Consider the following 12,451-nt stretch of genomic DNA (forward strand, 5'->3'; position numbering starts at 1 on the left):
GGAGTTGGGAACAGGTTTAGGCAAACGGTGGTGAAGTAAGCTGAAGGATGTAGTGCTTTTATCTTTCAATAAAACTGTTTCTCTGTTGGCAAAACTCGAGACTAAATCGGTCTTGAATAGCCGTCTTCACTTGGCTTCTCAGTTTGCTTAGCGGAGGCCCCGTGGCGACGGGGTGGGCGGGCGCACGCACCGGTGGGTATGGGGGTGGGGTGGCTTTGCTCTGCTGAGCTGCCACCTGGTGGTTTGACCGGGTGACATTTAGAGAAGGGCGTGGGCTGGGGTGTCCGCCCCAAGTTCCTGAGTCACTTCCCAGGCAGGGTTTTAAATAACCCCCTGGAGTTCGGCCTGCAAAAGTCCAAGGCCTCGGGAATTGTCCTCAGTGACCTGGGGCAGGGAGGTGCCTGACCGCAGCTCGCAGAGTCAGTCCCTGATCATCGTGTAGAGGTCTTGAAGCTGTGACCCCAGGCGAGAGAGGGAGCCACCTGCTCGCACCCTGGGGCTGGCTCCTGCCCCTTCTGAGGGGCAGGTCGCAGCCTGCACATTCTCAGTTCCTTGCACAGGCCTGGGCTCCTCAACAGTGGGGACCCCGGGGGGCGGGGAGTGGTACCAGGCTCCTGCAGCTTCTCTTTGGGGAGGGGCAGGGAAAATGCTGGACTCTCCCAGATAGTGGGTTTTCCATGTTGGGGTTCACTGAAATCCACCAAATTCCTCCAGTGTGTTCTGTGAGCCCGGCACCGCAGGAGGGGTGGTCGGGAACCAGAAAATGGGCTGCTTGCCAGTAACCGTGCAGAGCTGGGCTCCACGCTTCCTCCCAGAGCACCGTTGCCGTTGTGCCGTAACCTCAGCAGTCCCGGTCCCATCCCCACTCCTCCTGCGCCCCCCCCCCCGCTGGATGTGGCTGGGCTCTAGGAGACCCCAGCGCGATCCCCGCTGAGGCCTTTTCCCACAGCTAGACCCTGGGGGCCACGCGTCTTCCATCCGCAGCCCCTACCTCTGAGCCCCGGTGGCTGACGGCCAGTCTAGGGTCCAGGGTAAGGGACTCCGGGGCACTCACAGAAAAGCTGTTTATTTACATCATGAGTCCTTAAAGGTAACAAAACCTTGGGAGGGTCCTTCAGCCCCTGGTGGTCAGGCTCCTCGTACTCCCGTCCTGCTCCCCCGCCCCCACCCCAGCCTCCTGGTCCAGCTCGACAGCCCCTCGGGTCGTGGGGTCTGGAGAGCTGGGAAGGCAGGGGGTGGGGGAAGGGCTCCACACCACTTCCCGGGCTTCTGTGCAGACCGGCCGCCTGGCCAGGCCCCCACCCCGCCTCGGTCCTGGCCCTGGCCTCCTTGGCAGACCCGGCCGGCAGGGCGAAGAGGGAGGAGTGGCTCGCTAGGGCCCCGGGCGCCCCCTGGTGAGCGGGAGGGCGGGAGGGGGGCGCCCCTCAGGAGTACTTGGTGTTGGAGATCTTCTTCCAGAGCAGGGTCTTGAGGTGGCTCAGCACCAAGGAGTGGTGCGCCTCCACCTGGCTGGCCAGCCCGCTCAGCGTGGTGCAGGTGCGCAGCTGCTTGCCCAGCTCCTCGCGCAGGTCGGCGGGGGCGCCGGGCAGCAGGTAGTCCCGCAGCAGCTCGCACACCTTGGCCAGGTTGGGCTGGATGAGGTCGCCCTTGCACTGGCGCATGAGCTTGTCGCAAGGGGCCCTGCAGTCCCGGCCGTACGTGCAGTCCGCGCTGTGCTCGCAGTGGCGGCCCCGCAGGAAGCGGCGCACGGCGGCCTCGGGCGCCACCTGCTGCAGGTCCGCCATCTTGAAGTCGTACTTGGCCGTGTAGCCCACGTTGGCCAGCGTGGTCTCGCACATGTAGAAGGTCCCGTAGGCCCCGTGGAAAAGCTCCTCCACGAACTCCAGGAGCCCGATGGCGATCTTGGCCCTCCAGGGCCACGCGGGCCCCAGCCACTGCTGGAGGGCCGTGTGCAGGGCGGAGGGCAGCAGCGGGCGCAGGAGGGGTGGGAGAGCGGCCCCGTGCCAGGAGCCGTGTGGGACGCCCTCGGTGACGTAGAGGTCCCCACAGGAGCCCAGCAGCCTGGAGGCGTGGTCCTCCTGCAGGGACAGCAGCAGCAGAAACTCGTTCCGCTGCAGCAGGGCCCACACCGACTTGGCCTCCGCCAGGGACACCCTGCTGTCCTTGTTGAAGTCCGCCATGAGCAGGACCCGCCCGACCAGCGCCGGCAGGGACGGCAGGTCCCCCAGGTTCGCCTTGACATCGGAGACCGAGGGAGAGGGAAACCGAGTCATTTCAGGGCCCGCGGGCTTGACCTCATGGTGGGTTTCGAGGCTGGTGGGATGCCGGCCTTGACCTACTTGGTTCAGACCCTGGGAACCCCGTGCATCGGCCGGCTTGGGAGAGCCCGTCCAAGCGCACACAAGCAGGAGGGGACGACCCAGGGATGTGGGAAGACCTCTCACCACCTCCTGGGAGCCCTCCCTGGCCACTGGCACACCTTCCTCTGTCCAGGAGCCGTTCCTGGGGCTTTCTGGTCTCCACTGGTGCTCAGGGAGCTTGGGAGTGGGCACCTCAGCACAGAGGTGAGAGGTGTGCCGGGCCGGCGACTTCTCATCTGCTCCCACCCACCCCCACCTCCCATGCACACACAGCTCCCTGCCCCCCCCACAGACGCCCCGGGCCAGGGAACGGGTCCTCTGCACCCAGGGGGTGGCCCCCTGAGCAAGCGCCTGCTTGCAGCCGAGGTCTAGCCAGACCCCTGTCCGGTGGGTACGGCCCCGACCCAGCCTGCCTCCTGCCCTGTGCACACATTCCTGGGGTCAACTCCACACCCAACTCGCAGGAGCCAGCTGACCTTGAGAAAGCTGAGGGTCATCTCTCGGAACTCCTTAATCGAGGTGCCCCGTGTGGGCTTGTCAAACAGTACCAGCTCCTGCCGGGGGGCCGCGTCCGACCTGGCCTTGGAGTTGAGGCCCTCCTCGATGCCACACTTGATGGTCACCTCCTTGCCCTGCCACAGCCCGCTGTATACCTGGGCGGGGCCAGAGGAGCCCTCTGTGCAGACGTCGGTGGGGGGGGGGGGGGTGACAGAGAGCGGAGGGCCTGCCCCACACCCGACCCTGCGACCCTGCTGGGCTTACCTGCCAGCCAGGAACGGAGGAGAGGCAGGCCCTCCACTCCACCTTGTGCAAGTTGCACAAGTCCTGACAGATGGAGCCGGAGATGATGCCCTTGCGGTACTGGTCACACTGCGGGTGGGGACACCAGGGAGCTGCCTGAGGAGGTGGGGCCCCTCCCCAGGCCGAGTCCTCACCCCATCACCCACGTGGGGCACCCCGGGTGGGCAGCTTGAGGCCCCACTACACCTGCCAGGTGCCCCCTGGTTCTCAACCCACACCCACTCTGGGAGGGTACCACCACCACCGCCACCACTGCAGCCGGCAACCTGCAGCCTCCGGCCACACCTGAGGCTCAGCGGAGGGCCAAGGCACCCCCCAGAGCAGCTGGCAAGGGCCTCTGCTCACCGCGGCCTGAGAGCTGCCCCCCGCCACCCAGCCCCCCACCTGCCAGGTCTGGGAGTCTGCTGCTCCCTGGCGTGGGCCCCGCCTCTGCCCCGAGGGTGGCGTACAGGGAGCCTGGGGGCCAGCTGGGGGCACTGGCGCGGCCCCTCCCCGTGTCCGTCACCCGGGGCTTAGCCAGACCCACAGCCAGCCAGCCGCTTGCAGCGATAACCAGGTGGGGCCCCCTCCTTTGCGACCCCCTGAAGCCCGGGGGTCTGGGCTGACCCAGAGGAGGGTGGGAAAGCTTAGCGGTGACGGAGTGCGGCCCTTCCCCCCGAGGCGGGAGGTGCGGCCATCTGGAGCACCGGAGCTTGTGGGGTGCATTCCTGGAAGTGCATCACCGTTGCCATGGAGCCCAGGCCCTTGCCGAGCTGGGCTTGGAGGAAGGAGAGCGAGGCGCCCAAAGTGCAGGGGCGGGGGGGAGGGCGGGCAGGCCCAGGGACAAAACCCAGAGGCCGTGGCTCAGCTCAGGGAGCCGGGAAGGAGGGTCCGTGCCGCAGCGCCACGCAAACGATGCCGTCATCAAGATGGCAGAAGAAAAGAAAATCCCATTCGCCAGCCTCGTAGGGACGCCCTCCGCCACGATGGGTGTGACCCCCCAGAACCCCACAGAACTGCAGGGCCTTGGAGGTGGGTGGGCGGGGGCGCACTGCCCTCTGGGCCCGGGGAGGGGCTCCCACAGAGGCTGAGGGGGCAGCGTGTCGCCTCGCCTCCCAGCCTGCTTCCCACCTGCACACGGGCCGCAGCAGGGGCTCAAGGCTAGTACCCACCAGACAGCCAGAGGCCACGGAGAACCTGACCCGAACTCCTGCCCGTGGCCCTGCCGCGTGGTCGTGCACACGCTGTGGGGCCTGTGCGAGACAGAAGATACCCCCACGAGGCAGACACGTCCTCATGGACTGAGGGCCAGGCGCTCAGCAGCCAAGAGACCCTGGGGGAGGGTGGGGGGAGGGAGGAGCTACAGTCCCCCTTGTTGGGAGAGGGGCAGTCCCCTGCTGGGCCCCCAGCGGACCCTCAGGCTCAGAAACACCAGCTGACCCTCTAGTTGGCTGCTCCCTGCACCCCTAAGCCAGATCCCCAGCCCTCACCTCCTGCCTGATCCTGCCCCACCCACCACCCTCACCCCAGCCACTCTGCATCCCCCCACAGCCCTCCACAACCCTCACCACAGGCCTCCCAGGGCCCCAGGTCGCCTGCCCTGCACCTGGCTCCCCGGGCCCACCGAGCTGTCCACACAGCAGGGCCTCTCCCCACCCAGAGCCCCCCCCCCCAATCTGCCCTCGTGTGTCCCCGGACCCCCTGGACCGTGAGGGCAGAGCCCTGTGTCTGGCGCCCAGCTCAGGCCTGGTTCCTGGAGGCAACCGAGAACAGGCAGGAAATGGGAAAGCCGTTCCCCCAGTGTGGACACCGTGTCCTCGGGGCCCGGTGCTGGCCTGTCCTGAGGAGGTGCTTAACCAACACTCTTGAAAACCCCATCACATGGGTTCTCCCACCTCCAGACCCCCCACTCCCTCCCCACTGCCACGTCTGGACCTTCCCAGTTGGGGCCCCTGGGGGCTCTGGGCCAGAGCTGGCCTGTCTGAGCCCTCCCGTGGCCAGCTTCAGCCCCACACAGCACCCCCCACCCCCGGAGACAAGGCCCCCTTCATCTTTCAGGCTGCCCGGCTGCGGTGGGGCAGGTGCAGAGCCCCGAGTTCCTGATGCTCCAGGGTGGGTCCTGCAGGCCCATCGAGGGGGCGGCAGTACCCTGGCCACCCGCTCGCCAGGGGCTCCAGACTGCCCGGGAGAAGGCCAGGCAGGGTGCCGAGGGGGGTCAGAAGAGCCTGGGGCTTGTCGGTGCCCCGTGGGCTGGCGCGGCCCCTACCTCCCGCCCGAGTCACCGAGTGTCCACAGAAGCAGGGCGTGAGCTAGGTGTGCACACACGAGTCCGCGTGCCTTCACGTGTATGAGCATACGCAAGCTCGTCACGCCCCTCCCCTCCCACGCACACCCACAAACATACACGCTCATGAGTGGCTCACACACGTCACATTCCCTGAGGCCACAGGCAGTGACCACCCCCCTCCCCACCACGGGAGGCTCTGAGGACCATGCTTCACAGCCTTCCTTAGCGAGGGGCCCTCGAGGCCACCCACATCTGTCCATCCCAGTCTCCCTGCTGAAAGTCCTCCCCCCAGACCTCTGTGAACGCGCCCAGCCGCCAGCCCATGCCGTCCTGCACACCTGCAGTGGCGTCCCCACGGTCCCCCCCCCTCCCCGCCACCCCGTCTCTTCCGCAGCCAGCCAGAGACGGCTCTGCACGGCGCTCCTGGGCCCACCTGAAAGCCCACTCTGCTGGCGTCTTGAGGGCCCAGGGCATGCTGCCCCCGCCCCCGGCCCCGCGCCAGCCCACGAGGCGACACTTACGATGACCACCTGGCAGACGTGCCCGCGGCAGAGCTCTGCGTAGGTCGAGTAGTGCACATACACCAGCCAGCTGCCCACAAAGATGCCCAGCCACAGCAGGAAGACGTACTTGACCCGGAGGCCCGGGAGCCGGCCCTGGGGGGAGAGAGGAAGCGCCACATTCGGGGTGCATTTACCTCCCCCTCCACTGACCCCGGCCTTCCCGGCCTACCCCCCACCCCCACCCCCAGGGCCAGCACCCTGCCCGGCTCCGGCTTCCAAAGCTGCCCACCACCCGGGGGCACTCCCTACGTCTCTCCTCCCAGTCTCCCTCCGCCCTCGGCGCACCCACTCCGGGCTGGGGGCCGCTGCCCGGTGCTCCCAGACTTTTAAATCACGCAGGCAGGGTGATTTAATTTCAAACCGAAGGGACACCTAGAGTAGGCAAGTCTACTTTGACGAATAAAGACCTTTTTTGACAAATTCTGTCCCATCTTGCCCTCGTTTCACGACGACGTTGTAACCTCTGCGCAAGGTCGAGGTGGAAAATCACCACCCGTGCACCCTGTCCTCTGACCAGTGGGCAGTTCCAGCTGGGCCAGGGCCAGCACGGGGGACGGGGCCGGGGGGCGCTGGTACAGGGGGCAGGGTCTCAGCAGCCCCCACCCGGGGAGCCTGGAAGGGACACGACCTCGCACACCCACGAGAACGGCCGCATTGTCCCAAGGGCCAAAGAGAGACACAACCCAAGGGTCGACCGACCGGTGAGAGGGGAAACAAAACAGGGTCCGTCCACACCGTGCAACGTCATCTGCTCTTTAAAAGGCAGGGAATCCCAACACAGGCTACAACGCAGATGAACCTTGAGATCACTGTCCTCAGATGAGCCTGTCACACACAGAAGGACAAGTCCTGTAGGACCCACTCACAGGAGGCCCTGGAGAAGTCGGATCCGCAGGCGTGGCGGGGAGGGGAGGGTCCAGTCTGGGAAGATGAACACGTTCGGGGGACAGACGGGGGGACGGCTGCACGACCGCGCGAATGTGCCTGACGCCCCTGAACTGTGCCCTCAAGAATGGTTGAGATGCTAAACTTCACATGGTGTGTATTTTCCCGCAGTAAACAATAAATAAGATAAATAGCCCCTGTCCCCGCTGCCAGAGGCCCTGTCCCAGATGTCTGGGTGGGTGGGGGGACAGCTTCTGTGGGGGTTCAGCCCCCTCTGCCAGGTTTCCCCAGCTGATGGGCAGAATCGCAGGACGTGAGGGCCCCAGACCCGTGCACAAGCAGGTGGGCTGAGGGATCGGTGTCCCACCCAGCTCCCAAACCCCTGGGTTCCAGGGACACCACCTCCCAGCCCCACCCCGACCCTGGCAGATCACAGGCCTCCCAGACGGCCGTCCTAGAGCAGCCAACTGAGGGGATGGGGTTACCAATGTCTCAGTCGGGGGGGGGGTGAACCCCAGAGGAAAGGGCTGGGACCCGGGGGGCCAGGAGAGCAGGAGGGCCCAGAGCTTCAGGTCCCCGTGCCCCCCCACCTCCCTCCAGCCACACTACGTGCCCCAGGGCGGTGCCTCCAGTCCTCGTAGCCCGGGGTCCAGGCTAGCTGAAGGCTGGGGCTGGCGCTGAGAGACAGGGCCACCGGCTCTCCAGTGAGGACAGGGTGGGGGCCTCACCTCCCGATTCCCTGGCTCCCGCCCTGGGAGGGGCTGCGGCAGGAGGGCCCCGGGGAGCTCCAGGGGCCGCTGAGGGGCAGCAAGGACCAGGGAAGAACAGGAAGGCTTGGGCCTCAGCCCTCCTTGTCCCTGCCACCACATCTGCTTCCGTCACATTTGTTCAAAATGAAAAACAGGAAAGCAGAGAAACAGTGGATGGGGGGCCGGGAGCTGGGGGGGTGTCGCTGTGGCAGGACAAGGTCAGAAGACTTCCGGCCGGTGGCGCACAATGCCGTGAGGTGGAGGGAGCGGGGCCTTGGGTGGGCATTCAGCTCCCAGAGGGCCCTGAAGGCTGGGGGCAGGGGTCAGAGGTTGATGGGTAGGAGGAGGACAGGCCGGAGCAGCGCTGGGCCTCGGGGGGGGGCGGGGGGGGACCTGGGGCGGACCCAGGCACACGGGGCGACCGTGGGCCCAGGAGCCTGCCTGCAGGGCCCAGCACAGATAGCACCTCGGTCCTGCCAGACTCCCTCCACGCTCTCCCAGTATGCGGTCCCCACGCTCTGGGTCCTGGATGGGTTACATGGGTCCTTCCTCTAGGAGCCGTGCCTGCCCTCCAAGCGTCCCGTCTCCCACCAGTGAGTGAGCCCCTGGGGCGGGACAGGCTTACTCTCAGGCGAGTCCCATGCAGCTCCCCGATCCCACCTGGCCTCAGTTCCTAATCAAGCCACTTGGGGAGTAAGGAGAATCACTCAGGGGTCAGTAACAGCCACGTCACCCATGCACCAGCACCCCACGCGCACCATGGCACCAACCCTTACCTCTAGCCCAGAAGGATGTTTCACGGACAGGGAGACTGAGGCTCTGAATGTAGCCCCTTAATAGCAGGTGGGCGGGGCTGGCTCCAACCCCTGGGAACCAGACCGTCCCAGTACCTAGGTCAAGCTCTGGGCCTCCTCTGCAGCAACCTGGTCAAGGCCCCTCCCTCAGGATGGGGTGGGGGGGCGGGGAGGGCACACCCCACTTCCCAGGCCTGGGAGTGCGCCCTCAGACCCCTCAGCTCCCATCTTGCCCAGGGCTGGGTGGAGACCAGGATGCACCCTGAGGCCCAGGTGGGCAGGGAAGGCGTCCCCCACGGACACAAAACCCGAATGTTTCCTGACTCCCAGGCTTCTTCCCGGAGGGGATGGGAGGACAGCCAGGCCGGGGCCAAGGGCGCACCACGGCAGGGACCCTCTTGCCCCAGGACGGCCTGCAGAGGCCAGGGAGGTGTGGGCTGCTCGGAACAGGGCTGCGGAGGACAGGTGCATTTCGGTCTCGGGGGCGGGCCTGGCCCCGACCACCCAAAGCAGCGGTGACAGGCTTCCCACCGTGGTTCCCAAGGCAGCCTGCGCTTCCCCCCGCAGACAGCGGCCCCCTGGCGGGGACGGAGACTCGTCCAAGGTCATGGTGGGGTCAGGGCACACCCCTGAGGTCGGGCCGGCTGGGAGGCGACCCACGGGGAGGTTATGTCCTTCTGACGGCGTTTCTGCGGGTCCCAAGTTTTCCACAACAGGAAAACCAACCTCACCTCTTCCAAGTGAGGGGCCGGCGCGGACTCGGCGCGGTTTCCGGGCCTCTGGGAAGGGGGGTGGGGGAGGGGTCCCGCCCGTGGGGGAGGGGCTTCTGCGGCCCCGCGGGCTGGGGCGGCCACCCCGCAGCCCCCGCCGGCCCGCGACGTCCCGACCCCAGGCCCCCCCGGCCCGCGGGCGGCACGGAGGCCGGGGTGGGGGATGGGGGGTGGGGGCGCCTACCTGCAGGCCCTTGGAGAAGGGGCAGAAGAGCGCCAGGTGCGCCAGGCGCCGCAGCCGCCGCATGGTGGGCCCCCCGCGGGCGCGGGCCCGGCTCGGCTCGGCCTCAGCCCCGCGGGCCGGCCCGCAACGGCCGCCCTCCGCCGCCGCCTCCCCGCGCGCCCGCGCCCGCGTCCGCGTCCACGTCCACGCGAGGGCGCACTCCGCCCGTCGGCCCGGGCGGGGCCGCGAGCGCGGGCGCGGGCGCGGGCGAGGAGCAGGGGCGGGGGCGCGGGAGGAGGAGGGGAGGGGCGCCGGGAGAGAGACGCGGGCGGGGGGAGGAGGGGAGGGGCGCCGGGGAGCGGCGGGGAGGGGAGGGGGCGCGGGAGGAGCGGCGGAGGCTAGCGGGGGAGGGGCGGGTGGCGGAGGGGGCACCCGCGGCCCTGCCCCGGCCCCGCACCCCCGGGCTTTGGCGGCGGGGCTGTCGCCGCGAGCCGTCACCGCGAGCTGCGGCGGACCCGCCGGGCGGAGGGACGAGCCGGCCGCCGGCAGGGCGCCCTGGGGAGGGTCGGGCGCGTGGGGGCGCGGAGGGGGCGTCCGGCGCCAGCCACCCGGCGGGCCTGGAGGAGGGGTGGACGGACGCAGTGCGAGCCTTGGCCCGCTTCTTCCATTTTTCGGGGAACGCGGTGAGTGCGCCCTTCTCTGTGCGCGGTTCCGCCGGGGTGTCTGCGTGCAGCCTCGCAGCGCCCCCACCAGCGGGCCCCCTCCCTTCGAGCCCCCGCAGCCCCGGCCCTGATCGGCGCCCCCGCGGCCCATAAACGGAAGAGAGCAGGGACAGCCTTGGGGTCTGGCCTGTCGCCGGCAGAAGCCAGAAATTCACTGAGCGCCCGTGTGCCCGCGGAGCCGCGCGCCCGCACCGGTGCCGGGCTCGGTCGGCGCTCCCGCGGAAGTGGGGGGTAGGGGGCGGGGGGCAGGGGCGGGGGCCCGGCTGCCTTCAACGTCGCCTTGGGTTTTGTGAGAGGGTGCGTTTTCCCTTCCCGCGCGGAGGAGGCTGGCAGAGATGTGAGCCCGGACTCCGCCGGGCTGGGGTCAGCGGGGCGTCGCCCCGGGTCCTGGTCCTCGCGGCACCTGCTGGCGGGAGCGGGAGCTCTGGCCGCGCTGGCGAGCGCGCCGCGGTGTCTCTTTGTGGCTGGACCCGCATTTCCCTGTCGACTGACGATGTCGAACATTTTTTTTTTCCAGGAGCTTCTTAACCACCCGTATGGCTTCCCTGCTAAAACGTGTATGTTTTTAAATGTATTTTTCCCTATTTTCTTTTTACTGTGTTGTTTCCTTGTCATTGAGCTTTGAGAGTCCTTTGTATCATCGTTGCCGCGACATTATCAAACAGGTGATCTGCAAAGATTTTCTCCCCGTCTGTGGCTTGTCTTCTGTTTCCCTTGAGTGTCTTTCAAAGAGCGCAGGATCCCAAAAAAAGGAAATGAAGTAACATAAAAGAGCGCAAGCTCCTGAGGTCGACGGAGTCCAAGTGACCCATTTTTTTCCTCCTGTGGTTTGTGCATTTCACGTCTGTCACATCTAAGAAATCTTTGCCTAACTGAGCAGTGCAAACATCTGGGTTTTCTTCTAGAGGTTTTGCAACAGCTGTGTCTGCCGCTTACCACCCCCCCTCCCCCCCCCCCACCCGTCGCAGGGGTCCAGAACCACGTGACCCTCCTTCTGGCAGATCTCCTGGCCACCTTCATCCCATCACGTGGGCACCTCATCCTCCCAGAGCCTCAGGAGAGGGGCCCCCTCAGGGCAGTGAGATGTTGTGACAGAGAGCCCGCAGCCCTGTTACTTTATTACGGCATATTGCTACAGCCATTCAACTTTTAGTTACTGTTACTGTTTCAGCCACTGATTTACAAATGAAACTTTAACATAGGTCTGCCCATGTAGGGTTCAGTACCATCCGCATCCACTGGGGGGTCTTGGGATGTATCCCCTGTGGATGGGGGTGGGGGGGAGTTACTGTATTTTTACATGTACGTCAGTGATTGCATTAGAGCTAACTTTTGTACGTGGTGCAGGAGATAGATCAAGGGAGCAGTTTGGTTTTTGGTTCTGTGTTTTGGGATTTTTCTTTGTTGGGCTTTTTTGCACATGGCTATCTAGTTGTTGGAACACATTTGTGGAAAAGATGAACTCCCGTGTGGTTTTCAGTTTGAGTCCTCCCAGTGAGACACAGTCAGTGCACGGCTGTCCCCGGCACCCGGGAGGCTGGTGTTCCAGAAAATCGCAGCGAGCAGATGGCCAGTGATTTCTGCAGGCACCCAGTGTCCTCAACCAGGTTGTCCTTGGGTCTAGGGCCTGGACAGTCGCGCTGGGGGGCCCAGGTTGTTCGACCAGCATCAACTTTGCGTCCCATGGGTCCCATGGCCGGCCAGAGGGTGCCCTGGGAGGAAAGACAAAGCATCCTGCTCAGGAGGGTCCGGGTAGAATACTGAATATCCGAAGAAGACCTATGCGGCCCCACCCCCACCCTTTCGTCCTGGTCATTACCCAGGAGGGGATCAAGCGGACGTGTGCCTGTCTGGGGGCAGCCCTGGTGCTCAGGCCGGAAGAGGGCACAGAGGTGGAGTCAGAAATCCTCACAAGCGAACCCTGGGGAAGGGTCAGCAACACCACGTGCTGGGGCGGCAGGACGCGTGGAGGGCCCGGCCACCGCGAGCCCCGGCCCGCCACGGGGCGTCCTTTGTGATGAAAGAAGCACCTTGCAGATTGCAGGCGAAACCCACGGCCCCTCAGCTCCTTGGCTTGGAGAAGCAGCGCAGGGGCGAGGTCGGAGGCGAGATGCATAGCCTGAGGGAGGGTCCAAGTCTGATGGAGTCATTTGCCAGGAGCTAGGGTTGCCCGCCCAGGCGGTGTCCGCCTACCCCCCCCCCCCCCCCGCCCAACGGTGAGCCAGCCCTGGGCAGGAGTCGGGTCTGGTGTGCAGTGACCAGGTCTGCGTCAGTGCAAAGTCCCGTGTGTTGCATCCCATCGGTGACACGGGGTGTCGCCGTGATGGATCCCCGTGGCAACGGCGGCCCGTGCCCGACTGGGAAGCGCCAGCTGCTTT

The 12,451-nt window shown here is 66.3% G+C and overlaps 1 protein-coding gene across 5 annotated transcripts; it reads right to left on the bottom strand.

Moving 5' to 3' along the window:
* Positions 1–1,057: 1,057 nt before the first annotated feature.
* DIPK1B (divergent protein kinase domain 1B) lies at positions 1,058–10,980 on the bottom strand. Of its 5 annotated transcripts, none has more exons than XM_053204347.1 (5): positions 9,373–9,572; positions 5,949–6,083; positions 3,123–3,230; positions 2,837–3,013; positions 1,058–2,078 (listed from the first exon to the last, which is right to left on the bottom strand). In XM_053204347.1, exons 1-5 carry the CDS (start codon positions 9,433–9,435, stop codon positions 1,425–1,427), a joined length of 1,137 nt encoding a protein of 378 aa, XP_053060322.1. In that variant the 5' UTR covers positions 9,436–9,572; the 3' UTR covers positions 1,058–1,424. The 5 variants fall into 5 exon arrangements, with proteins under 5 accessions (XP_053060322.1, XP_053060323.1, XP_026907639.1 ...); XM_053204348.1 differs by lacking the exon at positions 9,373–9,572 and adding an exon at positions 10,266–10,980 and having other exon boundaries at positions 1,066–2,234; XM_027051836.2 differs by lacking the exon at positions 9,373–9,572 and adding an exon at positions 7,604–9,279 and having other exon boundaries at positions 1,070–2,234.
* Between the last annotated feature and the right edge of the window lie 1,471 nt (positions 10,981–12,451).

Source organism: Acinonyx jubatus, chromosome D4, assembly GCF_027475565.1.
Source record: "Acinonyx jubatus isolate Ajub_Pintada_27869175 chromosome D4, VMU_Ajub_asm_v1.0, whole genome shotgun sequence".
Classification (NCBI taxonomy): domain Eukaryota; kingdom Metazoa; phylum Chordata; class Mammalia; order Carnivora; family Felidae; genus Acinonyx; species Acinonyx jubatus.

Bases quoted from the DNA above. Each gene is read 5' to 3' on its own strand.
- DIPK1B (XM_053204348.1), bottom strand. From the start codon at position 10,688: ATGACAAGGAAACAACACAGTAAAAAGAAAATAGGGAAAAATACATTT. The intron at 6,084-10,265 runs GTGCGGGCGCGC...CTCTCCCCCCAG, and splicing joins GCCGACCGAGCCCGGCACCG to GGCCGGCTCCCGGGCCTCCG. The intron at 2,235-2,836 runs GTCAGCTGGCTC...TCCGATGTCAAG, and splicing joins TGACCCTCAGCTTTCTCAAG to GCGAACCTGGGGGACCTGCC.